This window comes from Pan paniscus, chromosome X (assembly GCF_029289425.2).
Source record: "Pan paniscus chromosome X, NHGRI_mPanPan1-v2.0_pri, whole genome shotgun sequence".
Classification (NCBI taxonomy): Eukaryota; Metazoa; Chordata; class Mammalia; order Primates; family Hominidae; genus Pan; species Pan paniscus.
Genome location: NC_073272.2, coordinates 54,757,702 through 54,785,400, shown reverse-complemented (window position 1 = coordinate 54,785,400; position 27,699 = coordinate 54,757,702). Strand labels below are relative to the sequence as shown.

The 27,699-nt window shown below is 44.6% G+C and overlaps 1 protein-coding gene across 4 annotated transcripts in view; it reads left to right on the top strand.

Moving 5' to 3' along the window:
• SMC1A (structural maintenance of chromosomes 1A) overlaps nucleotides 1-24,715 on the top strand; it is a 61,187-nt gene extending 36,472 nt beyond the window's left edge. For 3 of the 4 annotated variants that reach the window (XM_063601536.1, XM_003805897.7, XM_024927199.3), the window contains 6 exons: nucleotides 2,997-3,153; nucleotides 3,590-3,744; nucleotides 3,867-4,018; nucleotides 5,164-5,233; nucleotides 5,524-5,634; nucleotides 6,068-14,849. In XM_063601536.1, coding sequence (XP_063457606.1) covers nucleotides 2,997-3,153; nucleotides 3,590-3,744; nucleotides 3,867-4,018; nucleotides 5,164-5,233; nucleotides 5,524-5,634; nucleotides 6,068-6,151 — 729 coding nt within the window. In that variant the 3' untranslated portion in view covers nucleotides 6,152-14,849. Of the gene's footprint in view, nucleotides 1-2,996; nucleotides 3,154-3,589; nucleotides 3,745-3,866; nucleotides 4,019-5,163; nucleotides 5,234-5,523; nucleotides 5,635-6,067; nucleotides 14,850-19,254; nucleotides 22,028-24,525 lie in introns of those variants that run through there. The other variant, XR_008622880.2, reaches the window with a different exon arrangement.
• Nucleotides 24,716-27,699: the final 2,984 nt, after the last annotated feature.

Below are 27,699 nucleotides of genomic sequence, written 5' to 3'. Positions count from 1 at the left end.
CAGTCTATGAGAGTTTTCTTGGAAAATGTCCCACATTATGGATATGTTCTTTTTTTTTTTTACAATATTATTTAACCTGTTCTTCCAACCCTTGTATCTCCTGTAAATTGGAAATTTCATCCAGTCTGGAGGCTCAATGGATTCATGTTAAGTATTTTTTGGCAGGAACATTTCATTGGTGAACTTGATGTGGCATCCCTCCAGGAGGTACATCATGTCAGGATGTACCCACTATTAGTGATACTGAGTTTGATCCCTCAGTATCAGTTGCTAGGTTTTTCAACGCTAAATGTACACTTTTACCTTTGTCATTAATTAGTAATCTTTAGAGTGATGCTTTGGCATCTTGTGAATATCTTGTTCCCCAACAATTTTTTACCCAGTGGTTTTCACATTTTGATTTAATTTTGCTTTAATAGTTATATATAACATCTTTATGTGTTTCTAAAATCAAAAGTATAAAACAAGGTACATGAAGAGAATTCTTGCTTCCATTGCTGTCCCCTTCACCTCTCTTTCTCGATAGATAACCCTTTAATTAGTTTTTGGACTATTCTTTTTCTTGCCGTTATATGTTTAAAATAGAAATATATTTATATTCCCTCTACCTTCACTTCAATAAAATATAGCATACACTATTGTGTAGCTTTCATATTTTACTTAAAAATCTATCCTGGGGCCGGGCGCGGTGGCTCACACCTGTAATCCCAAGCACTTTGGGAGGCCTAGGCGGGTGGATCACGAGGTCAGGAGGTCAAGACCATCCTGGCTAACACGGTGAAACCCCGTCTCTACTAAAAATACAAAAAAAAATTAGCCGGGCATGGTGGCGGGTTCCTGTAGTCCCAGCTATTCGGGAGGCTGAGGCAGGAGAATGGCGTGAACCTGAGAGGCGGAGGTTGCAGTGAGCCTAGAGCGCGCCACTGCACTCCAGCTTGGGCGACAGAGGAAGACTCCGTCTCAAAAAAAAAACTTAAAAAAAAAACCTATTCTGGAGACCACTCCAAAGTAGTGTATAGAGATCTTCATAAGGGCTTTCTAAAATGTACATAAGTTTATGTCCTTCTTATTCTTGAAATCATTCACTGGTACCTCACCTTTCTCAGGATAAAGTCTAAACCTTATAAGGCCCTTTATAATCTGGCTTCTACTTGTCTATCTAGCATCTTCTCTTTCTGTGCCCTCCAACACACTTGTACGCATGCACATACACACACAATTGCTACTACTGCCATATATATATATTTTTTTTTTTTAGCTTTCGAAGTTTATTGAAGTTGATTACTCTTTTTTTTTTTTTTTTTTTTTTGAGACAAGTTCTCGCACTGTCATCCAGGTTGGAGTGCAGTGGCACCATCATGGTTCACTGCAGCCTCGATCTCCTGTGCCTAAACAGTCTTCTCACGTTAGCCTCCCAAGGAGCTGGGACCACAGGCATGTGCCACCACGTCTGGCTAATTTTTTTATTTTTGTAGAGACGGAGTCTCCCTATTTTGCCCAGGCTGGTCTCAAATTCCTATTCTCAAGTGATTTTCCTGACAGGCTCCCAAAATGCTGGGATTAAAGGCATGAGCCACCATTCCTGGCTTGCTTTCTCTTTTGAATTATTTTCAGTTTGATGAACGGACCATGAGCAACCTCCCCTGGCTATTTTTTTGTGATAGAAGTCTGTTCCTGGCCGGGCATGGTGGCTCACGCTTGTAATCCCAGCACTTAGGGAGGCTGAGATGGGTGGATCAGTTGAGCTCAGGAATTTGAGGCCAACCTGGGCAACATGGCGAAACTCTGTCTCTACAAAAAATACAAAAATTAGCCAGGCATGGTTGTGCGTGTCCGTAGTCCCAGCTACTTGGGAGGCTGAGGTGGGAGGATCACTTGAGCCTGGGAAGTGGAGCTTGCAATGACCAGAGATCATGCCATTGCACTCCAGCTTGGGTAATAGAGCGAGACTCTGTCTCCAAAAAAAAAAAAAAAAAAAAAAAAAAATCTAAAAAGGTCTATTCCTTTTCTCTGTCTTCACTTGTTCATCCTGTAGTCCTTAGCTTAAACATATTCCTGGAAGCCTACCTTAATTTTTATCACCCGATGAGGTAACCATCCAGAACACCTCAATGCAGGCACATATTCTATACACTAGTGGGATCCCTCCCTCTACTTATTATACTTATTTTTACCCAAAATACCCTAGGCTCACTAAACATAATAGTACTAACATTCACCACTCAAGAACTATCAATCTCCTGATCTCTGAGTTAGGAGTCTGAGTCCTCCTGAGTCTGAGTTAGGTGTCTTTCTTGTGTGCTAAGTCAACACTGCCTGCTTATCATTGTTTTCACATTCATCCTACAGTATTCTGGTTGTTTACTTATGTGCATTCCTCTGTTAGACCCCTGAGCTCTGTGAGCACAGAAACCAGGGCTCACAGGACAGGATGGCCCCAGTGCCTGGCACTTGGTAGGCATTCAATAAATATTTATTGACTGAAAGTGGCAGAAAGGCACAAGCCCAGACATGCATTGCAATATCCATAAGAACTAAAACTAAACTCAAATGGAATTTGCTCAAATGTAGTGATCTAAGCAGAAAACGTGAATTGCCTTACTTATTGTGGAGCTGTAAGTGGAGTCCAAAGCGGCCAGTGTGGGAGCCTCCAGGTCACCCTGGGTTGGTACTGGCTCATGGCCTGGGCTGAGAGCCAGAGAGGGGCACCACCAGCTGCTCCTCCTGAGAGACAAAGAGGTTGGCAGGGCCTGGGGGAAGGGCTAGAGATTAGAAAGCAGCTAGAGATTAGAAAGCAGCCTCAGCCTATAATTTCCAGAGATGGTGGGAATGGTTACTATGGGTAGGATCTGCTGGAAGGAACCGAGCTGGAGAAGAAGAACCTGTCCTCCGTATAGGAGCAGGCGCCCAGGCCACACTCAGTCAGTCATCTTTCGGTGGGGGCCTTGGCACAGGGGCCAGGCCCTTCTTGACATTGCTGGGCCTGGGGCTTACAGGATGCCCAGGCTGAGGAAGAGATCAAGCAAGAGATGAACACACTGCAGCAGAAGCTGAATGAGCAGCAGAGTGTGCTTCAGCGTATTGCCGCCCCCAACATGAAGGCCATGGAAAAGCTGGAAAGTGTCCGAGACAAGTTCCAGGAGACCTCAGATGGTAAGATTTACCCTTCTACTTGGGCCTACGATGAGGACAAGAGGCTAAAGGTATGCCACGGGCCTGCTGTACATCACAGCAGTTCCTGTTCTGACATGTTTTCTTACTTAAAACTCTCAGGAGCCCTAAACAGTAGGGGTTATTACACCTGCTTTATAGAACGGAAAATTGCTGAGGTTCCCGGAGAGTAAATGACCTGTTCAAGGTCACACAGCTGGTTGCTGGTAGAACACAGGGAGGAATCCATATTTGTGTGGCTCCAGGCCCCTGTTTCTTGCTCTGCATTGTATCCAGTGGCCAGTCCACTGGATACAGATCCTTCTGGGACCCTCGTCAGGCATTCCTCTCTCTCAGTGGGATGTTCCTGCTCTGGATTGTCATTTGCAGGTCCTTCTTGCCAGGGCACTGAGGGGTCTCCTGTCTTTCTTTCTGGCAGAGTTTGAAGCAGCCCGAAAGCGAGCAAAGAAGGCCAAGCAGGCATTCGAACAGATCAAGAAGGAGCGCTTTGACCGCTTCAATGCTTGTTTTGAATCTGTGGCTACCAACATTGATGAGATCTATAAGGCCCTGTCCCGCAATAGCAGTGCCCAGGTAGGCTGGAGCCCCTTACCCAACCAGCTGCTACCATCCTCAGTTGTCCTTCCCTCTAGGCTTCCTGTCCCTATCTCCATCCAGTCTCAGATACAGATCCTGACCCATCTGCCTTCCCCTAGGCATTCCTGGGCCCTGAGAACCCTGAAGAGCCCTACTTGGATGGCATCAACTACAACTGTGTGGCTCCTGGGAAACGCTTCCGGCCTATGGACAACTTGTCAGGCGGGGAGAAGACAGTGGCAGCTCTGGCCCTGCTCTTTGCCATCCACAGGTAAGGCTGATCCCCTAGGGCAGTTGACGAAGAGACTGAACTGAGGCCACCAGAGGCTCTGGGGCCCAAGGATACACGGAGATCTGCGAAGGTGATGGTTTGGTGGAATCTGGATTGCATCCCTGTTTCACTATCTACTGCAGCATATCTGGCTTTGGTTTTTCTGGACCTGTCTTCCCCATCCACCCTCATCTGCTCAGCATGTCCTCACCGGCCTCTGCATGTATTTAGTTCCGCCTCCAGGCTTTTGCTCACAAGGTTGCTGGCTAATAATCCCTTTCCATGTAAATCTAGCTTGATCATCACCTTTCACCCCTTCACCCTTCCTCATTCTCCTCCCCTTTAGGAAGCCCTCCTTGATCACTGTGGCATACCCTGACCTTCCCCTCCTGAATGCCAGTAGTACTTGAGTCTGACTCCCGCAGCTTATATTGCTTGATTGTACAGCATCAATTTCTTGAGTGCTGCTCTGTACCAGACCTTGCGGAGGGATTAGGGACACAGATGTGTCAGACAGGGTCTCTGGCCTCGAGGAGCTCACAGTCTAGTAGAAACCAGACGCATAAACAGACATGTGCTAAGTGTTGTAACCGGGTGAGCATGGGTGCGATGGATACACAGAGGAGGTACACTTAACCCAGTCTGTGGGGAGGGTATGGGTAGGCCAGGGAAGACTTTTAATGACAGGTGCCACTTGAGCAGGAGATGTAAAGGATGAGTAGAAGTGTGCCAGGTAGACCAGCAGGCATTCTAGGCTGAGGGTGCAGCATGTGCAGAGGCAAGGAGGCATGACAAAGCATGCTGTGATGGCATGTGTTGGAATGGGGTGGACCTCTAGGTAGCTCGGTCATTACAACTAGAACCTTGGACAGCTTTAGCTCCCCAGCCAGCCTGGAAGCTCCTGAGGGGACCATGTCTTCTTGTGGTTCTGTAGGAACCTGGAACACAGGGCTGAGTGCAGAGGGGAGGGCTTTGTTGATGTCTTGGCTTTCAGGGGCTCAGGCAACTTTGAGACCTGGGTTTTTTTAGTTTCTGAAGAAGTGGAGTGGGAAGCTGGCCTGTTTGATGGGCCCTGGGGCTGTCCCACCCCGCCTTGCCACCCCCTCCCCGCCTCAGTGTCAGCTCACCTACTGGTTCCCTCCCAGCTACAAGCCAGCCCCCTTCTTCGTCCTGGATGAGATTGATGCTGCCTTGGATAACACCAACATTGGCAAGGTGGGTGCAAAGAAAGTGGGGCCTGGGAGGGATGCCCCCAGGTCGGGGTTGGGTTTCAGGGAGCAACTCCTGAGTGTGCCCTAGCCGTTCCTGCTGCCTGCTCTCTGTGCCTGGGAGGCTGGGCCCAGAGTCATCCATGCTGTGGTAGTCAGTAGTCTCCTTCTCTCAACCTCTTTTTTCCCCACCTTCCTCTCCCTACCCTACCTCTTCTGCCTTCTGGTTGTGGCTGGAAAATACTGGGGACTGTTAAGGTTTGAGCCTTGCTAAGTGCCTGGCGGCCTTTCCCACAGGTGGCAAATTACATCAAGGAGCAGTCGACTTGCAACTTCCAGGCCATCGTCATCTCTCTCAAGGAGGAGTTCTACACCAAGGCCGAGAGCCTCATTGGAGTCTATCCTGAGGTAGGGCGGGCCTGGCTCAGGAGCCAGTCCTACTCCCTGCCTGATTTCCCAGGGCAGGAAAGGAAGGCTGCAGTGGAGGGGAAAGGAGGTGGGGGAGCATAGGGAATCAGGTCCTGAATGGCCATTTGGGCTTGTTGGAGCCCTGCCTCTGGAGGCTTAGCCAGCCCAGCCAGGCAGGGCCATTGCATTTGGGGACAGGTGGAAAGGCAGGCAGAGGCAGCCAGACAGTGGAGAAAGGAGGAGAGTACAGAAGTAGGCAAGGAGAGAAGGCACATGGGACTGAGCATATCCTCTCACACCCAGAGAGAACCATTGACTGGGCTTTGGGCAGGTATGTAGGGAGGAGGGTTTGAGGCCCCTGGTCCTGGGGCACTAGACCCCTCTTAATTCTCTCCTTACAATTTTATTTTTCTTTTTCTCCCTCCTCCTTCAGCAAGGGGACTGTGTGATCAGCAAAGTCCTGACCTTCGACCTCACCAAGTACCCAGATGCCAACCCCAACCCCAATGAGCAGTAGCAGTAGTTCTGCCCTCCCGCCCTGTCTGGATCCCTAAGCTGTCCCTCTCCCAATCTCTGGATATTTGACTCCCAACCTTCCCCCTACCTCCTGGCCCTTTTTGGTGTAGTCATGGGATTTAGGCACTGCTAATCAAGCATGAAGAGGAACAGAGGTGATGTTAGGTCTGGAGCAAAAATTCCTGAACGACAGGGAGTATTCTGGCCTCTGAAAGGAGGTGCTGAGCTGAACAGGGCCATCTGTTCATCACACACACCCCCTTCCTCCCCCTCATCACCCATAATCGTGGGCCCCTTGGGCCTCTTGCCCACTGTGTGTGTGGGTATGTATGTGTGTATGTATGTATCCGCATGTGTGCATGTGAGTATGTTTGCAAAATAATAAAGGATATTGGAGACCTGTTTTAGAAGGAGCCTAGGCTGAATTTGATTCCAAGAGAGCTTAGGATGACAGCACCCCTGAGCTGGGCAAAGGTACTCAGGACCTCATAGGAGTCTTAGGCAGTTACCTGAAACTGCCTTCATTCACTCATTTGTGTATTCATTCATTTATGTATTCATCAGACACATACCGAACACCCTCTATTTGTCAGGCTCTGTGCTTGGAATACAGAGTTGAATCAGACATGATCTCTACCCTCCTAGTAAGGAGATACAGTGGGTTCATGAATGACTATAGTTAGCTGAATGTCATATGTACTTTGAATTTGAGAAGTGGGTGATCCCCTCTAGGCTTCCCGGAGGTCACATTTAAGCTAGACCTTGACAAATTGGTAGGATTTGGTCAGGCACTAGGAGTGGAGCATGAGCTCTGGGGACAGACAGTTATGGGTTCTGGTCCCACTTTTTATCACTTACTAGTTGTTTGACCTTGGGCAAGTCATTTGACCTTCTGTGCCTCAGTTTCCTCATCTGTAAAATGGGGCTAACAATATTACCTACCTCATAGGATTTAATGATGTCAAGCTCCTCACTGGAGGCCTTATCCCTTGGTGGAGCCCACTAGGTGCCGACCCCTCAGAATATAACCCTCATGCCTGGACCCCTGAGAGCTTCTGATCCCAGCTATTAGGGACAGAAGAAGCCTCCAAATCTGGAAGGTGCTGAATGCCCTGCTGACTGGGAAAGTTTCAGGGCACTGATGGGGTCTACCTGGTAAGCGGAGGGCCTGAGGAAACCTGTAGCTTCAATCATGTCTGGTAACCGGGTGCCTGAGCCCCAATCTGGGTTGTGAGGAAATAGGGGAGAGGTATCCTGGGCCACATCCCAGCCTAACACGTGTGAGGTTCATTTTAGGAACTAACCTCATTAGCTATAAGGATCATGCAGAGGCAGCAAAGCCGGGTGCGATGAGCTCAGCCTTTACTCATTCACATACACCATCACACTTTAATTCCAATCTGTATATTGCTTTTTAAAAGTTAAGTCCATTCTAATTACCCAAATATGCATGAATTCATTCTCCTTTTGAGAAATTAGATTGTTAAAGATAGTCTCATTCAGCTACCAACCACTCTCCTTCTTGATCCTTCCCTTCTTAGTGGCTGTTGTTTGTTGTACTTCCGTTTAGACTTTGTTTTAATGCTTGTACGTACATATGTGAACTCATTGGAAATATTGTGTGTTTAATGCAAATGATATATTGAATTGTTTAGCAATTTGTTTTCTTTGCTTAACGATGTTTTTGAGATCTGTGCATGTTACTTAATGTAGCTCAATCCATCTTCTGTAATTGCTGTATAGATTGTCATCATATGATTACCACATTTTACTTATGCATTTCTTTTGTGATGGACATTAAGACTGTTTTTAGGTTTTGCTATTACAAAATACTACACAGGAGCATCACTATGCCTGTGTGAAAGTGCATGTGTGAAAGTTTACCTAGGGTTGATTCCTAGAAGTGGAATTGCAAAGTCATAGGATATTTATATATTGGTTTTTAATAATACTTCCAAATTGCCCTCCTGTACTATTTACTCAGTATTTTTCTTGAGGTTGATCTGAGGTCTAACATTGTTATCCTATATCATTTTCATCCCAAGTAGTGATATCTGTGAAATCACAGGTTTGATGTGTGCTAATTATGTATTCTTCTAATACATATTAAAAGACATAACTATCAAAACAAATTTGTTTTCAACCAAAGAAGTCACGTACCACTGGTGGTACTGTGTGCCATAATTTGGCAAATGCTGGCCTTTATGGACGAGCACAATTCGGGGGTCAGACCTGGTTCAAATTCTAGCTGTAGAAACTTATGCAAGTTACTTCACCTCTGAGCCTAAGTTTCCACATCTGTAAAAGGAGATAATAAACACCTACCTTGCAGTAGTGAAGCAAAGAGAAAATTAAATATATATGAAGCAATTTGGCTGGCATCTAGATCATTCACAGCCCTTTAAAGGTCACCTTTGCTGTTCTCCCCACTTTACAGATAAGGAAACTGAGGCCCAAAAAGGTTTGAACCCAGGTCTTCCAAGTCATTCAAGTGCTTTCTCCAGTGTACAGGTGGTTATCAACCTTGGCTGCGCATCAGAATCATTTGTAAAGCTTTTTCTTTTTCCTTTTTAAAAAGTAAAGCAATATATACACAGGTAAAAAAATAAAATAGTACAGAAGGGCTTATAATGAGAAGCAGCAGTTCCCTGCTTGCACCCCCACATCCAAAGGATGTGGAGCTCTTTAAAAATAAATTGCTCTGGTCCCGCTTCTGGAAATCTGATTCAGCAGGCATGGATAATAACCCAGATAACTAACCCCTACCTCACAGGATAAAAAGGATTACATGAGATGCCTTAGGCTAAGGCCCTGGCACACAGGAACACATGTGCTACAAAGGAGCTTTGGGGACTTAAGTCCTGAGGATCCAGGAGGTGAGGTGACTTGTCCAAGATTCCACTGGTTTAGTGGCAGAGCCTAGATTTCCACTCGGATCTATTTAGTGCTTGCCCCCTGCTCTCTCCTGTCGTGCCCCACCACCTCCTGGCATCACAGGTCAACTGTTGTCAAGGCTATGCTCACGGGAGGCTGGGCACCACAGTGTTTCCAAGAGCAAGCTGGATCCGAGTAGATTCCCTAGGGCTTGTTGGAGGAACTAGTTTGACTCCCTTATACTGTGGACGCAGTAGCCTTGCTGTAGGGAGTTGAAGAGTACTCCACAACAGTATCTTAAGTTTAACTGGGCACTTCCCTCTGGAAATCACAGTGTTGTGCACCAGGAACACAAAGATGAGTCAAATCTTTATCCTGCCTTTGAGGAGCTCACTGTTTAGTTGGGGAAAAAATTTGTAAAACAGCCATTAACCATACAGTGTGATCAACACTGTGACAGGAGCACAGGAAAAACATCTAGCTTATGTGAAGATTCAGAGAAGGCATCCTGTAGTCTAGGTGGTGATACCTGAACTGAGTCTTGAGGGACGGGTAGGAATTAGCCAGTTGAGGAAGTAGAAGGAATTTCCAGATATTGGAAACAGTATGCATGAAGACATGAAGGCAAGAAACAGCAAAACAAATACTGAAGCATGAAGATTCCTGGGGTGGGGGAAAAGCAGCAAGAAAAGGTAGAGAGGAACCAGATTGGAAGAGGGTCGTAAATGCATGGCTACAGAATTCAGATTTGTTTTGTAGGACAGTGTGGTTCCCAAACTGGCTGTATACCACAAACAGGTACGGCATTCTGGGCCCCGGCCCCTAAAACATTCATTAAGTCTGGGGTGAGGATTTGGAATCTTGAATGCTTATAAAGGTTACCACATGACTAGGGTACAGCCAGATTTGGAAACCATAGCTTGAAGGCAGTGAAGGAGCCATGAAATGGTTTTTAATAGGGGGACTCCAGATCAGATGTGAACTTAACCTGTTTCTGGCTGGCTAGCCAACCAGCATGGAAAACAGATGAGGTTAGATGTTCATGCTGTATGTGCCCGTGCCTGTAGTTTCCCTGTTAATCAGCTTCTTACACTACTATATTTGCTTATTTTGTCTCTGAATAAGCTTTAGGCACCACAAGGATGGGCCTGGGAATATTTTGCTTACCAGTATAGCCCCTGCAAAACAGCACATTGCCTGACACAAAACAGGCACCCAGTAAAGTTTTTGAATGAATGAATGCATGAGTGAATCCATTTGTGAGAGAGCGAATGGAGACGACAAGATTAGCTAGGAGACTGGAAAAAGACCAGGAGGCCTGCACTAGGGCAAAGGCCAGTAGGAATAGATTGGAGGTGTTAAGGTGTGAACTGTTAAGGGAAGATGATAACTTAATGACTGATTATTGGATGTGGAGGGTGACTGAGAGGATAGAATGAGTACCCATGAATAGCCATGATCCCTACCCTGTCCCAGTCATCTCTTTCCTTATCCATCTCTGAAACAATCTGCTTACATCCTCTTCAGCAACTGGAATTCCTCAAGTTAGTTAGACATTCTGTGTGCTGTGTGGTCTCTCACTGCCCCCCCACTCCCCACCCCTCCACAAGCCATTGATTCATTCATCCAGTTCAATAAATCTTGGCTAAGCACCTCCAGTGTGCAGTAAGGCTCTTCCAAGCCAGGACTCTGACTCCCTCTTTCCTACCTCAGGAGATGTTTTTGAGGGCTTTCCCAGGTAAGAGTCACATCTCTTATACAATAACTTATAGTGAGATACCCAGAATGTCAGACTTGTAAGGGAAGACTGCCCAAACCCCTTCTGAGGTCCTCAGAGGGGAATTAACTTCCTAAGGTCCCACTGCTAGGAAGTGTTGGAGCCAGAAATGGAACCTAGGTTTCCTTTCTATGTCATCTCTGGAGTCTTGATCTTGATCTATCCCATTGTAGATCAGGACAGGCAGAGGTGGTCAGGGAGAAGGTGGGACTTAGGTTGAACCTTGAAGGTCGATGTATTGGACAGGTCAAACAAGATGGTTGCCAATTACACTGCCCCCTTCTGGAAACCCTTAGCAAACCTGCCATGCTTGCAGTCCCTTCTAAGGGGTTTCTTTAGCATAAGTTGCCATGCTGTGTACCATGTGACCTCACAATCCTGGCCACAGATAGCTAGATGTGGATAGTGTCTGGTTCAAGGGCAACCAATCTCTAGGCTGGCCAGTGGCCTGTTAGCTGGACTGGCATAAGGACTTCACCTTACAGGGGTGGCATGTATCAAATGGCAAATGTATGAAACAACCAGATCTTTCAGGGAGGCAGAATGTGAGCTATTCAGAAGAAGTGAACGTTAATTAGAATTTAATGAGGCATTAGTGGTGGTGGATGAGGGGTGGCCAGAAACTAAACAGCAAAAGCAAAGAGAAAGCTGCAGAAACCATAAGTAAGCAGAGGTCATGAGACATTTGTATAATGAGATCACGGAGCCACAGGGTGGCAGAAGCCATGAAGCAGCAAGGCAACAATGGGCTAGAAGCCATGAAGCAATAGGAGCCACGAGGAACAGAAACCGTGAGACAAAACTGACTATGAGATCCACAAAGCAGCAGAAGGCTTGAATAGATAAGATCATGAGACAGTAGAAGCGATGAGACTGCAAGAACCACAAGGCAGCCAGAACCATGTGGCAACATGGCAACAGGAATGGAAGAGGCAGCAGGAGCTACAATGCAGAAAAGCCATGGATTAATAGGAACTGAAGCGCCGGGAGCCATGAAGCTGCAGGACCCATGAGGCAGAAAAAGCCATGGGCTAGCATTGAGGGGGGCAGAAAGAAGTTAGTCAGTAGCAGTAGGAGGAGTATAAATACAGCCAGAAAGGAGTTGAGTCACCAATTTGGGAAGCACTAGAGAAGGGAGCAACAGATGCCTGCAGCTGAGGGGGTGACAAGATAAGCCAGGCTCTAGAGCTGCTTTGGATCATGAACCATTTTCAAGTTTCTGTTCTTCCATGAGGCTGCCTGTGTAGCTGTTCTTGTCTTCCTTATTTCCCTGTGAATGCTTTAATAAATCCCCATCACTAACCTGTGTGTGTCTTTGTTCCTTGGAATCTAAAAGGTTAACACTGGTGTGCAGTTTAGATGACAGGAAAGCAGGGCAGGAAGTCTTCCTGGTGGGGTTGAAGCAAGACACAGAGGTGGGAATTCACTCATCCTTTCCTGCCTCACTGGCATGGGCACCTTTCATTCACTTACTTGACTTATTTTTATCATTCATTCATCCACTCATTTATTCATTACCTTATATATGCACTAACTCACAACTTCACTCACTTATTCATTAATGCATTAATGTAAGCAGTTCATTTGCTCTTTCCTGTATTCACTCATGCATCATTTTTCCATCCATTTGTTCAGCAGGCATATGTTAAATTCCTGTCATGTGTCAGGCCTTGTGCTAGGTTCTGGGAATTAGATATACATGCCCTCCAGGAATTCTTGGCTTAATTGGGAACTCAGATAAGTAAGTGGTTAAGCACACTAAGTGTGGAAGATGATATAATGGACATCTAGGTGAGGCAAAGTGAGCATATAGGAAGTATTAGATGGTTCTCCCTGGGGTGGGAAAGCCTTTATAGAGGATGGTACACTTGAACTGAGTCTTGAAAGAGGAATGAGTGCTTACCACTTGGAAAGGGAGGAAAAAACATTCCAAGCAGAGGAGCTGCCTAAGCACAGTTAAATCAAGAGGGTGAAAGTGCATGGATTTCAGGGGGAATGGGGCATTACCCATGCAGTGGGAGAAGTGGTGGAATCCAAGCAGTCAAGCTTAGCTTTGACTCTGAGCAATGGGAAGCTGTAGAAAGGTTTGAAGCAAGGGACTAACCGGGCCAGATTGGTATTTAGGAGGACCACTCTGGTAGCTGGGGTGAAAGAAGGTTGGGGGCATGAAACACTGACCTAAAGAATGTACTTCAGGCTGGGTGCGGTGGCCCACGCCTGTAATCCCAACATTTTGGGAGGCCAAGGCAGGAGGATCACCTGAGGTCAGGAGTTTGAGACCAGTCTGGCCAACGTACCGAAACCCCATCTCTACTAAAAATACAAAAATTAGGCCAGGCGCGGTGGCTCACGCCTGTAATCCCAGCACTTTGGGAGGCCGAGGTGGGTGGATCACCTGACGTCTGGAGTTTGAGACCAGCGTGGCCAGCATGGTGAAACCCCATCTCTACTAAAAATACAAAAATTAGCTGGGTGTGGTGGAAGGCGCCTGTAATCCCAGCTACTTGGGAGGCTGAGGCAGGAGAACCGCTTGAACCCGAGAGGCAGAGGTTGCAGAGAACCAAGATTGCGCCATTGCACTCCAGCCTGGGGGACAAGAGTGAGACTTCGTCTCAAAAAAACAAACAAAAATTAGCCGGGTGTGGTGCCGTGCGCCTGTAATCCTAGCTACTCGGGAGGCTGAGGTGGGAGAATTGCTTGAACCCAGCACTCCAGCCTGGACAACAGAGTAAGACTCCATCTCAAAAAAAAAAAAAAAACAGTACTTGAAAAAAGTACATTTGCCAGGCACAGTGGCTCACCCTATAATCCCAGCACTTTGGGAGGCCAGGGCGGGTGGATCACCTGAGGTCAGGAGTTCGAGACCAGCCTGGCCAACATGGCGAAACTCTGTCTCTACTAAAAATACAAAAATTAGCCGGGCATGGTACCGCATGCCTGTAATCCCAGTTATTAGGGAGGCTGAGGCAGGAGACTTGCTTGAGCCCAGGGGGCGGAGGTTGCCGTGAGCCAAGATCACACCACTGCACTCCAGCCTGGGCGACAGAGCAAGGCTCCATCTCAAAAAAAAAAAAAAAGTACATTTAAGTGTCATAATCAGAGGCATAAATGAAGACTCATAGGAACCCCCAAGGGGAGAGAGAGTTCTACCAGGGGACAAGGAAGACTTTTGGAGGAGGTGGAATTTGAGGTGAGCCTTTTTAAAAGGGAGGATTCCAACTGGTGGAGATAAGGAGGAAAGGCTTTCCAGGCCTGGGGGACATAAAAACAAGAAGGTGGGAATAAATATGCCCTGTTTGGGCTAACAAATATTCCATTTTGACTAAAGCAAAGAGGCTTCACCTAAGGGAGAAGCAGGAAGAGAGACTGCAGGGTTTCCCAAACTTTATTATATTCTGCTACAGTAGGTCTGGAGGGATAAGGGAATTTGGGGGGAGGAGGGTTGTGGGCAGGAGTGTCCTTTTTAAAAATTTTTTTCTCATTTTAAAATAGAAGTAATCCATGTACCTTATTTAGAAAACTCAAATCAGTAAAGTCAAATCACTACAGACGGACTCGTGAAAAGCAAAAGTCTACTGCCCCACACATCCCCACCCCCACTCTCACTTTTTGCCACCACTTTTAGTTATTTATTCTGATTTTTATCTCCATACCTACATAATATGTGGGCATTTAAAAAATCATTACTTTCAGACATTACCCGTTGATGTCCTGCTATGAGAAATGAGGATTTAGATCATTTACAGCAAGTTCAACTCCATCCTGCTTCTAGTATAGTTTAGTTTTTCTGTGGGTTATTGAGTAATGCCTTTATTTCCTGTTCCATGAACTACAGACAATATTTCTAAACTAGAACTTTGTTAGATGAGAGAATACCCTTTCCTATAGCCCCCTTCCGCACCATTAACCTCCCAACTTCTGTCATCTGGTCTTTTATATTGTCAAAACATAATGTTAAATTCTGTTCTGTAATCATAATTGAGTTTTTTTATGTTTGTCTATAGTTGGGTTCTAAAAGTTGAAAAGCAATAAACAGCTGTTAATATGACTATGTATTCTTCATTGCGGAGCAAAGCAATGTACTTTTTAATACTTTTTCCTTGTAGCAGCTTTCTATTTTTTCTGAAGTTTCTAATTCTCTTTTTCCTCTTTATCATATATTCCTTTTTTTTTTTTTTTTTTTTTTTTTTCAAAATCTCCATTAGGAATTCCATCAAGTCTACTTTTTGCCCCTTGGGAGACCTTCCCAGAGCCCTCAATCTCCTTTTCAAATCTTCACTAGTTGCTTTCTAAGGTCTGATGCATAGCTGTCATCTTGTGGCTTCTTGTCACTGCTTTCTATGGTTATATCCACTGTTTGCTGGTTCCCAAGGTTTTTGTTTTGTTTGTTTGCTTGTTCCATTGTTTTGATGGAGCACATCATCAAGTAAGTTTCTCAGAAAGGTTGTATAGGAAGTAGACTTCCTGAGTCTTTGCATGTCTGAAAATATTTTTTGTTTGTTTGAGACAGAGTCTCGCTCTGTCGCCCAGGCTGGAGTGCAGTGGTGCGATCTCGGCTCACTGCAATCTCCAACTCCCGGGTTCAAGCGATTCTCCTGCCTCAGCCTCCTGAGTAGCTGGGACTACAGGTGCGTACCACCACGCGTGGCTAATTTTTTGTATTTTTAGTAGAGACGGGGTTTCACCGTGTTAGCCAGGATGGTGAAAATATTTTTATTCCATCCTCACACTTGGCTATAAAGTTTGAAGAGCAATGTCATTTTCCCACAGAACTTTGAAGGCATTGTTTCACTTTCTTCTAGCATTCAGTTTTGATGATAAGATGCGTGATAGCAGTCTGAGTCTCATTGTTTTATAATTGACTTTCCCCATCACTTTTTCTCTTCTTTTTGGGACCTCAGTGACACAAATGTTAGATCTTTTATAATAGCCTCACAGGTCCCTGAGGCTCTGTTCATTCCCGCCCCCCAACCCCCAGTTTGTTTTCTAGATTGAGTAATTCCTATTGTTCTATCTTCAAGATTGTTGATTTTTTTCCTCTGCCCTCTCCATTTTGCTGTTAGCCTATCTGTTGAGCTTTTTATTTTTTTGTATTTTTCAGTTCTAAAATTCTGATTTGGTTCTTTATATCGTCTATTTTTTTGCTGACAGTTTCTACTTGTTTTAAGCATGTTTAAGCAAATTGTTGAGGCATTTTTATGATAGTTCCTTAAAAGCTCTTGTCAGATAATTTTAACATTTCTGTCATCTCAATGTTGGTGTTTATTGAGCATCTTTTCTCATTCAAGTTGAGATTTTCCAAGTTCTTGGTTTGATGAGTGATTTTTGATTGAAACTGGGTATTTTTGGTATTGTGTTGTGAGACGCTGGATCTTATGTAAATACTCAGTTTTAGCTTGCGTCCTCAGACACCACTCTGGCAAGGGAGAGGGCACATTGCCTCATTACTGCCAGGTGGGAGTAGAAGTCCAGATTCCCCACTCACTCTCTATTGATACCTCACCAGGAGGGTTTCCTACTTACTGCTAGGTAGGAGTGGGAGTTCCAGCTGCCCGTGCAACCTTCTCTGACACCACCCCAGCAGAAAGGGAGAGGGGCAACCACTTACAGCTAGCAAGTGTGGAAGTCTAAGCTTCCCTCTTGGCCTTTGCTGGTGGATGGGAGTGGGACTACAGCTTTCTTCTGTGGTGTTAGAGCAGTTATTATCTAATTGTTGGCTTCTCCAGCCCTAAGTCTGGGATATATGAGACAAAAAACAAACTCAGGGAACTCACCAGTATGTCACTTCTCTGCTACCAAGTTCCCTACCCAGTTTGTCGCCTTCTATCCACCTTTCAGAATTTTATGTTTATACATAATGTCCAAGTTCAATTTTAGCTGTATTTGGTGGGAAGCATAGGGAAAAGTACTTCTACTCCATCCATCCCTCCTCCTGATTTTTGTTTTTGTTTTTTTTTGTTTGTTTGTTTTTTTGAGACGAAGTCTCGCTCTTGTTCCCCAGGCTGGAGTGCAATGGCGTGATCTCGGCTCACTGCAACCTCCACCTCCTGAGTTCAAGCGATTCTCCTGCCTCAGCCTCCCAAGTAGCTGGGATTACAGGCGCCTGCCACCACACCCAGCTAATTTTTGTATTTTTAGTAGAGACGGGGTTTCACCATGCTGGCCAGGCTGGTCTCGAACTCCTGAACTGAGGTGATCTGCCCGCCTCAGCCCCCCAAAGTGCTGGGATTACAGGCTTGAGCCACTGTGCCTGGCCTCCTGTTATTTTTTAAGAATTGTATTCTTGGTATTCTGAAACTTAAAAATTATGTGTTTAGGTTTCAGATCTTTTGTCATTCATTGTGCTGGTCATTTGTTACATCCCTTCATTTTGAAGTCTTTTAACTCTGGGAAATTCTCACATATTATGTCTTTGATCTATTCCTTTATTCCATTTCCTTTATTCTCTCTTTCTGGAAATCCTTAATGTTAGATGTTACATCTCCTGAATTTATCTTTTGTAATTTTTTATCCACTCTCCTATTTTCCATCTCTCGCTCCCTTCCTCTTTCCCTCCCTCCCTCCCTAGCTTTGTCCCTCTCTTCCTTTTGTTTTTGTTTACTTTCTGAGAGAAGACTTAACTTTATCTTTCAACCCTTCTATTGCATGTCTTTTCATGTGGCAATCACATTTTAAATTTCTTAGTATTCACTCTTGTTCTCTTTTCCTTTCTTATTGCATTCTGTTCTTGTTTTATGGATGTACTATCACCTTGAATCTGAAAATAATAGAGATATTTTTATATTTCTTTCTGTTCTTTGAAATATCTATTTCATTTGGATTATTTTTTCCCTTGTTTACTTATTTTGGTCTCTTTCAAGTTGCAGTCTTTTCTCAAATGCTTAGTGATCCATAGTTGTTTGCTGATATTTAAGAATGTAGCAATAAAAATCTGATCAGAAGCTTTGTATATGGGGGCAGGGCTAGGCAACTGGTGGCCTTCCTTTAGGATGACTAGAGAGCTAACTTGCTATGCTGCAGAGTCCCTGAATGCCAGAATGCTAACGTCTTTTCTTTGAGGTTGTTCAATTGCCTTAGCGAAGAACCCTCTGGTTTTTGCCTAATGGGTAGATACCTGGCTGCTGTGAATTGTGCACAAGGGAGGGGGAGGGGGATTCATGGTTTGATATGCAGCCTTCCCATTAAACTCCCAATTTTCAGCCCCACATTTGACTCCCATCCTTTATCATACCTGGCATTGTCAAGACCAAGACACTCCAGGCTTCTGCAGAGAAAGAGCAACTTCTTCCTCTGAAGCATACTCCAGGCTGTGGCTTCCTCCACCATGCTCCATCAGTCACCATTCCTCCATTGACTTCTATCTTCCAGAAATTTGTTGAAATCTCTCTTTTGCTGATGGACCTGTTCCCACTCTCTTCATCATTGTGGATTTATACCCTTTTTAATCCCTTTACAATGATTTTAGCAGGGTCTCAGGAGGAAGTGGAGAAAAACACATGGTAAGTTTATCATCTTGACCTGGAAATCTACTAGTCTACTTTTAACTGTTTGGGTTTTTTTTTTTTCCAGTAATTATCTTCATATCTCTAAATAATATACAGATTTTTCTTTTTCTTTCTTTTTTTTTTTTGTTTCTTTTTTTTTTTTGAGACGGAGTCTTGCTCTGTTGCCCAGGCTGGAGTGCAGTGGTGCGATCTTGGCTCACTACAACTTCTGCCTCCTGGGTTCAAGCGATTCTCCTGCCTCAGCCTCCCGAGTAGCTGGGATTACAGGCATGCACCACCACGCCCAGCTAATTTTTGTATTTTTAGTAGAGATGGGGTTTCGCCATGTTGGCCAGGCTGGTCTTGAACTCCTGACCTCTGGTGATCTGCCCGCCTTGCCCTCCCAAAGTGCTGGGATTACAGGCGTGAGCTACCACGCTCAGCCAATATACAGATTTTTCTATTTATCAACTTTTATTGATCAATTTTAGTCATTCTCTATTAACTTCCTGCTATTTATACCACCTGAATGCCTTTCCCATGCCTCCAATATAGCCATGTCACTAATTATATATCCTCTATTCCTTATCTTTCTACCTTTAACTAATAGACTTACTCTCCCTTTTCTCTCTTTTAACTTGTCAACTGCACTTTTACTTTTATATTAACAAGGTTAATATTTACACTTTGTTCTATAACCATAATTAAGTCATCCATACTTTGCCAGTAGATCATTCTAAAAGTTTAAGGGCAATAAAGTGTTTACATTATTATGATTATGTAAATATTGTTCCAGAAAGATCCAATTCGTATATTAGGATTACATTGCTTTTCTTATACAGCTTTTTTTCCTTAGAGTTTCTAATTGTCTTTCTTTTTTTCCTTGCATTGTCTGACTTTATCACCTTCTTAAGTTATTCCAAAGTCTCAAGGAAAGTATAAAAGCATTTGAATCCCCTTTTTCCCCAGATACCTTCTTCCTGGAGTCCTCCATCTTCCTGTTCCAATTTGGACGGATTGCTCTGTAGGCCTGCGGTGCAGCTGTCATCCTGGGACGTCCCTTCATTATTCTGGGTTGGACCCAATCTTTCTTGGACCCCATATCTTCCTCTTTCTTAGTTTACTCCCTTGTAGTGGACATTGTAGTTGTTCTGCAGCATCCATTCCACTCCTCTCCCGCTGTATAACAACTATGCAATGTGAGTGGGATTGACCCCACCACCAGCTCTAGGTGTAGGCCTTTATTGGTATAAACTGATCTGAGTAATTTCACCCTCCTAGCCACAGTGATGACTGGTTCAGGGATGACCCAATCACAATGAGGCTTAGGACTTTTATTCAGCTTTTGAGGGAGGAGATGACCTATCTTCCCTTGGATAAGAACAAAGAAGCATGTAGCCTGGTTCCTGCTGTTAGCCATCTTGTGAACATGTGGAAGGCCTACCTGAGGATGGAGCTGAAAAATGGAGGAGGCAGAGCCAAGAGAATCACAGAAATGGAACCATATTCCGGATCATGCCATGCCTGAAATCTCCCTGCCTGTGAACTCTTCAGTTAAGTGAGCCAATGAATTGCATTTACTATTCAAGACAGTTTGAGTTGGGTTTTGTATTGCTTGCTCCTGAAAGCATTCTAATTTATGTTTTTGGTTTTCTCACTCTGGAAAGGGGATGGGTGCATGTTTGGTTATATGAGGTATATTTGCACTGTATTAGGTGGAAGCTTTTTTTAAAAGCATAAGTACAGGAGGAAGGCTATATGTGGATGTTGGACGACCAAAGGAGCGATCTCTACTGTTCTCTAGCATCTAATTTCCCATGCTGTTTTTTGGGGGAATCCCTGCCAAATTGGGAGGCATGGCCCTATTTCCCACTATGGAAACTGATGGTGGTCAGATATTTTCTTTCCCAGCCCACCAGGCAACAAGGGCTGAATACTCTGTTCATGGCCTTGAATCTGGAACCAGCAACAAAAAGAAGGCAGGAATATACAAAATTAACAAAAGGATGATAGATTAGGAGAATATATAAGGAAGATAGTAAACCCAATAGGAAAATGGGCATAGGATATGAAGAGTAATTTGTAGAAGGGGAAACTTGAGTTTACACAAGGGGAAACTTGAATATATTAAGAGCTTTTTCAACTCTGCCAATAATTAGAGAAATGAAATTAAAATAATAATGAGAAGTCACTACAGGAATGGTAACATGTAGAAAGTCAGATATTATCAAGTGCTGATGAATCAGGATGTGAGGAAAAGGACAACCATGAGTTGGAATGTAAACTGGTACAGGTATTCCAGAGAGAGTTTGGCAGCACCCATGAAATTAAGTATGTGAATACCCTACAACCCAGTAATCCCGCTTCTGGGCATATATTCCAGAGAAATTCTCATACAGGTCCTAAGAAAATATAGTTGAGGTTGTTCATTGCAGCACTGTTTGTGGTAGTGAGGAATCAGAAGCAATCAGGTGTTCATCACTATAGGACAGGATAAACAAACTGTATATTCATAGGATGGAAAACTACAAAACAAAAGTAATAAACTAGATTTACATATAGCCACATGGATAGGTCTCTAAAATCCCCAGCATTGAGAGAAAAAAGTAAGAAACAGAATAGTATTTATAGTACAATTCCATTTACAGAAATGTAAAACAACGCTATGTATTTTCATGGATATGCATATAAATAAACATATGGAAGACGGATTGAAAGTATACATACGTTAATTACACTGGAGAGGCTCACTGAGTTAGGCAGGAGAATGGGAGTAAGGATAGGGACTGATGGGGAAGAAGAAGAAGATAAAGTAAAAGAAGAACTAAAGTAAAAGAGCAGCCTTCAGTGAACTGGTCATAATGTGCCATAAATTGCAGATTATGATTAACTAAACTCTGAAGTCCACAACAAATAAACCAAAACAACAGATGTGAGGATGGTTGGAGCTCCCTTGCAGTGGCATGTGCCAGTAGGATAAGGTCCACTGGTAGGAGCAGTGCAGGGAGCAGTGCCAACAGCAGCGTTCTAACCAGGCTGTTTTTATGGTGGACCCTTAGCCATGGTTCCTGATGCCTGCCTTCCTCACTCCCACTCCATGTTCTCAGCCTGATTCTCTAGACTTCTGTGAGCTACCTGATAACTTCATAATAAATCTCTTTTCTAGGCTGGGTGCAGTGGCTCACACCTGTAATCCCAGCACTTTGGGAGGCCCAGGCAGGCAGATCGCCTGAGGTTGGGAGTTCGAGACCAGCCTGACCAACATAGAGAAACCCTGTCTGTACTAAAAATACAAAAAATTAGCCGGGCATGGTGGCACATGCCTATAATCCCAGCTACTCGGGAGGCTCAGGCAGGAGAATTACTTGAACCCAGGAGGTGGAGGTTGCAGTGAGCTGAGATCGCACCATTTTGAGACAGAGTCTTGGTCTTTCACCCAGGCTGGAGTACAGTGGTGCGATCTCAGCTCACTGCAACCTCTGCCTCCTGGGTTCAAGCGATTCTCCTGCTTCAGCCTCCTGAGTAGCTGGGACTACAGGTGCACGTCACCACGCCTGGCTAATTTTTGTATTTTTAGTAGAGATGGGGTTTCACCATGTTGTCCAGGATGGTCTCCATCTCTGGACCTCCTGATCCGCCTGCCTCAGCCTCCCAAATTGCTGGGATTACAGGCGTGAGACACTGCACCTGGCCACATCGTACATTTTGTTGGAGAACATCCTCGAGTAACTTCTTAAGAAAGGTAAGTTTTAGGGTCTTTACATATCTGAATATGTAGTCATTGTTTTACCTTCATATTTCAATGATAGTTTGACTTTAGAATTCTATGTTAGAAACAATTTTTCCTCTGAATTTTGAAGATACTGCTTTAGCCTGTAGTGTCACTGATTAAAAGTCACATGCTAATATTATTCTCATTCCTTTGCTGGCAACCTGTTTTCTCTACATCTGGAAGCTTAATTTTTTTTCTTCATACTTAGTGTTTTGAAATGTCACAATCATGTGCCCAGCAGTGGGGTTTTCCCTCGTCTACTTTGCTGGGCACCTGGTGGGTGGGCCCTTTCAGTCTGAAGACTTGTGTCCCCCTGCTCTGAGAAGTTGCTGTTTTATTTCTTTGCTTACTTTCTCCGTTCTTTCTAGAACTCCTGTTAGTTGGATATTGGATTTCCTGGATGATTATCTTCTCACATATGTATTTTCCATGTCTTTTCTTTTTTTAATTCTATATTATGGGACCTTGTTTTGACTTTATCTTCTACTGGACACCTTTATTTTGGCAGTCATTTTTCATTTCTCAGCATTCTTATTCTCCAAAGATGCCTTTTCATTGCATCCTTTTCTTCTTTTTTTTATGGATGAAGTATCGTCTGTGTATGTGTACTTAATAGAACTTTACTGGCGTCTTACAGATAACAGAAGATAATTATCAGGCCAGACAGGAAACATTTCAAAGGATACCAGATAGAACCTCTCTGGGAGAAGGTCACTTATGCCTTTCTGAGGGAGGCTGCCTACTGGCTGTCCCTCTCCATAACCTCCCAGTTTCATACCATGTGTGGGCAAGATTGTCTTCCACCACCCTATGGTTCTCGCCATGTGCTCCCTGCCTGCAATCCAGATCTCCAGCTCTCACCATGGCATCAAAGAGAGGAGGCCATTTTCACATTCTTCACTCCCAGGCCAACTGCATTTCCTGCTCCCATGTAACACTCCCCATATCAATTTTCTTTCTGGGATTCTAACACACCTGCCTCACAGTGGTGATCTGGGCTCCGTAGCCCATAAGAGACCATCACAGTACTCAGCAGCACATGTCACAGAGTAGGTTGTTTTAAAGTTAAATAACCATGTATGTAGTAGGGCCAACAATCCAGCCTCATTCCTTTTTACAGTGCTTCCTCCAACAGGAGTCCATAGCAATTCAAACCTGCATGTCTCCTGATGTGGTCCCAGTGGGGTATCTTCTGTGAGCAAAGGCCTGAGAAAAAATATGCACACATACCTCTCAAAAACAAACAATTTTCACTTGGGCATTTTAGTCCCAACATGAATTGGGACTAAACATGAATCTAGTCCCAATTCATGTTTAGGATAAAAAATTAACTCAGTGGAAGCATAGTACTGTAAAGGACACCCAGATTATATCAGTACACAGAACATTTAACATTTTAATCATAGTGGATATTTGCTGAGTGCTTACTCTGTGGCAGGCACTTGAGTTACTTTCATTTCATAAACAAGGAAAATGAAGCTCCCGGGTGTCATTTGCCCAGGGTCACAGAGCTAATAAATGACAGACAGGAAATTGCACCAGGACTGTCTAACCACAGTCAACCCGTGTTAACTGCTGTACAGAGCTGTCCTGGTTTCCACCAGCCACATTCAGGTTAATAGTGATAGCACAATTTTCTCTAAGATCAGTAGGTGGATACCTGAGATACCTCAGTCTAAGTAAAGAGCGTATTCTGGTAAGTTTGCTTCCAAGATGAATTGCTATCCTTTGCTCTGGAGATAGAAAACTATTACCAGCTTTTATTTTTAAGATTTCTTTTTTCATAGAAACCATAACACTTTATTTTTTAATTTAAATTTAATTTTATTTATTTATTTTTGAGACAGAGTCTTGCTCTGTTGCTCAGGCTAGAGTGCAGTGGCGCAATCTTGGCTCACTGCAACCTCGGCCTCCTGGGTTCAAGCAATTCTCCTGCCTCAGTCTTTGGAGTAGCTGGGATTACAGATGTGTGTCACCATGCCTGGCTAAGTTTTGTATTTTTAATAGAGACAGGGTTTCACCATGTTGGCCAGGCTGGTCTCGAACTCCTGACCTCAGGTGATCCGCTCGCTTCGGCCTCCCAAAGTGCTGGGATTACAGGTGTGAGCGACCACACATGGCCTAATTTTTATTTTTTATCAAAGGAATATATATACATACTTAAAAAAATAAAACAGTGCTAAGAGATGCCTAATAAAATCCAGCAATATCCTGTCCTACTCCTTCCCACTGCAAGTCCTGCTCCCTAGAGGCAACTACTTCCAAATCCTTTGTTCCTTGCCACCTCCCACTCAGAGGCTGAAGAACCAGATACTTTCTTAGCCTCCCTTGCAGCTAAGGATGACTACGTGACCTCGCTTTGGCCAGTGAGATGTTTGCTGCGGGCCTTCTGAAAAAGTATTTGCTTTTCTGAGCAGAGGCACAAATAGCTGATGTTGTCCACTTCTTTCTTTCTGCTTTGAATATAGTCAAGCCGTCTGGAGCTGTGACAGCCATCTTGTGACCATGTGGGGATGAGCACGAGGAAGAAGACAACATGTGAAGGAAGAAAGTCAGAAAGAGCCCAATTTCTTGATGGCATCATTGAGCAGCTGAACCCATGCCACAGTTCCTGTTAACTTAAAAAAATAAATAAAGCCATATGTGTTTAAGCCACTATCAGTTGAGTTTTTTGTTACTTGTAGCTGAAATGATTTTTATTTGATGGACCGCCATGGTTCCTTGTCATATGCTTACATCATTCTTTCTTTCTTTCTTTCGAGACAGAGTCTCGCTGCAATGCCCAGGCTGGAGTGCAATGGCACGATCTCGGCTCACTAAAACCTCCACCTCCCAGGTTCAAGCATTTCTCCTGCCTCAGCCTCCTGAGCAGCTGGTATTACAGGCGCCTGCCACCACACCCAGCTAATTTTTGTATTTTTAGTAGACACAGGGTTTCACCATGTTGGCCAAGCTGGTCTTGAACTCCTGACCTCAAGTGATCCGCCCACCTCAGCCTCCCAAAGTGCTGGGATTACGGGCATGAGCCACCGTGCCTGGCCACCATTATTTCTTAACTTAGCAATTTGAGACATTATCTCTTGAGATCTTATGGTAGAACAGGATTTACCTCTTTTCTAGCTCTTCCACACACACACCCTACTTTCCCTCCGTTCATTCTTCCAATATGTTTATATCCAAACTCCTAGTAAATCAGTAGTCACTACAGAGCCAAGAAGTATACTATAATTACCTTTTTTTTTCATTTTTTTATATTCCTGATTTTAATAATTGCTTGGACTTTTTCCACACTGGAAATGTGCCTAATCTTAGTTTTTCCCATTTGTTTCATCCGTTCGTTCATAAATCTATTAGCATATTTCTTCACAAATGTTCAAACCTATCAGTCCATTGATTTTTTTTTTTTTTTTTTTTTTGAGACGGAGTCTTGCTCTGTCACCCAGTCTAGAGTGCAGTGGCGTGGATCTCGGCTCACTGCAAGCTCCGCCTGCCGGGTTCACACCATTCTCCTGCCTCAGCCTCCGGAGTAGCTGGGACTACAGGCACCCGCCAGCACGCCCGGCTAATTTTTTGTGTTTTTTAGTAGAGACGAGGTTTCACCGTATTAGCCAGGATGGTCTCGATCTCCTGACCTCGTGATCCGCCCGCCTCGGCCTCCCAAAGTGCTGGGATTACAGGCGTGAGCCACCGCGCCCAGCCGATTTTTTTTTTTTTTTAAGACAGAGTTTCGCTCTATCCCCCAGGCTGGAATGCAGTGGCGCAATCTTGGCTCACTGCAACCTCCACCTCCTGGGTTCAAGCGATTCTCATGCCCTAGCCTCCCCCAGGTAGCTGGGATTACAGGTGCCTGCCACCATGCCTGGCTAATTTTTGTATTTTTAGTAGAGGCATGGTTTCACAATGCTGGCCAGGCTGCTTTCAAACTCCTGACCTCAGGTGATTTGCCTGCCTCGGCCTCTCAAAGTGCTGGGATTACAGGCGTGAGCCACTGTGCCCAGCCTGGCTCATTGATTTAAGAAGAACACAATAAAAAGTTGAGCCGGACATGGTGGCTCACACCTGTAATCATTGCACTTTGGGAGGCCAAGGTGGGAGAATCATTTGAGCCCAGGAGTTTGAGACCAGCCTGGGCAACACGGGGAAACCTGGTCTCTATTTTAAAAATAAATAAAAAGTTGATTGATTTGGAGCCCTGTGTAAGGGCAGGTGTTTGTCAAGTCCCATTAAAGTGACTGAGTAAGGACCTGTACAATCTGCTGGAGGACCCCTAAGTACTGAAAGTAGAGGCCTTTGCTTTGGGACTGTTTGGTTCCTTTGGAGAACCCGCTGATATTTTGCTGGAGTGTAGAGACTTGTTGGCTGCTGTGATTTCTACCCATGAGCATGGGGGAGATAAGGGGGAAATTAACTGTTCCAAGATTGAGTTGGGGGAGATAAGGGGGAAATTAACTGTTCCAAGATTGAGTTGGGGGAGATTAACCGTTCCAACACACACTTTCAATTATGTTTGAGGCTTTATGTCTTGCTCCCACATCAGGATACCTTTACTGCACCTCTCCAGGATTTGGCAGGGTAGATGAGCTCTCTCCCGGTGGATCCCTTCCCACATGTGGACTCTGCTCATTCCTTCCCCTGCACTGCTTTCTCAGTTACCACCCCTCCCGCCCCCTTTCTGCTTGCCAGAAAGTTGTTGAAATCTCTCTCCCATTGATGGGAGCTCCTCCAGTTTTCTTTGGAGTTGTGAGTTTATACCCTTGATCTTTTTATTTTGTGGAGTCTTAGGAATTAGAGGAAACAAATGCATTCCACCTTCTTGAATGGCAGTACTATCTGAATTTTAACTGCTCCAGATTTTCTGGATACACCAAGTCTGTAGACCAACATTCGTGAACCATTGGCAATAGAAAAAGCCTGGGTTTGGGAATCTGATGGGTTTGGGTTTGAATTCTGACTCCTTTTTTTTTTTTTTGAGATGGAGTTTTGCTCTTGTCGCCCAGGCTAGAGTGCAATGGTGTGATCTCGGCTCACTGCAACCTCCGCCTCCCAGGTTCAAGCGATTCTCCTGCCTCAGCCTCCCAAGTAGCTGGGATTACAGGCAACCGCCACTGCGCCCAACTAATTTTTTTTGTATTTTTAGTAGAGACGGGGTTTCACCATGTTGGCCAGGCTGGTCTCGAACTCCTGACCTCAGATGATCCACCTGCCTCGGCCTCCCAAAGTGCTGGGATTACAGGCATAACCCACCACGCCCGTCCGAATTCTGAGTCTTTGGACCTCCTTGCTCAATTCATATCCATGGGTCTCAATTTTCTTCTCTATAAAATAATGTTCCAGATAAAATATAGTCCCAGGTAGAATAGTCATGTCTACCTGATAGAGTGCTGGGAAGATTTCCTTAGATACTGTATGTAAAGCATCCAACACAGGGCTTGGTATACAGTAGGTGTCAAAAAAATAGGAGTGATCACTTTTTTTTTTCTTTTTTTGAGACGGAGTCTCACTCTGTCACTCAGGTGGAGTGCAGTGGCTTTTTCTCAGTTCCCTGCAACCTCTGCCTCCCGGGTTCAAGCGATTCTCCTGCCTCAGCCTCCCGAGTAGCTGGGACTACAGGCGTGTGCCACCACGCCTGGCTAATTTTTTTG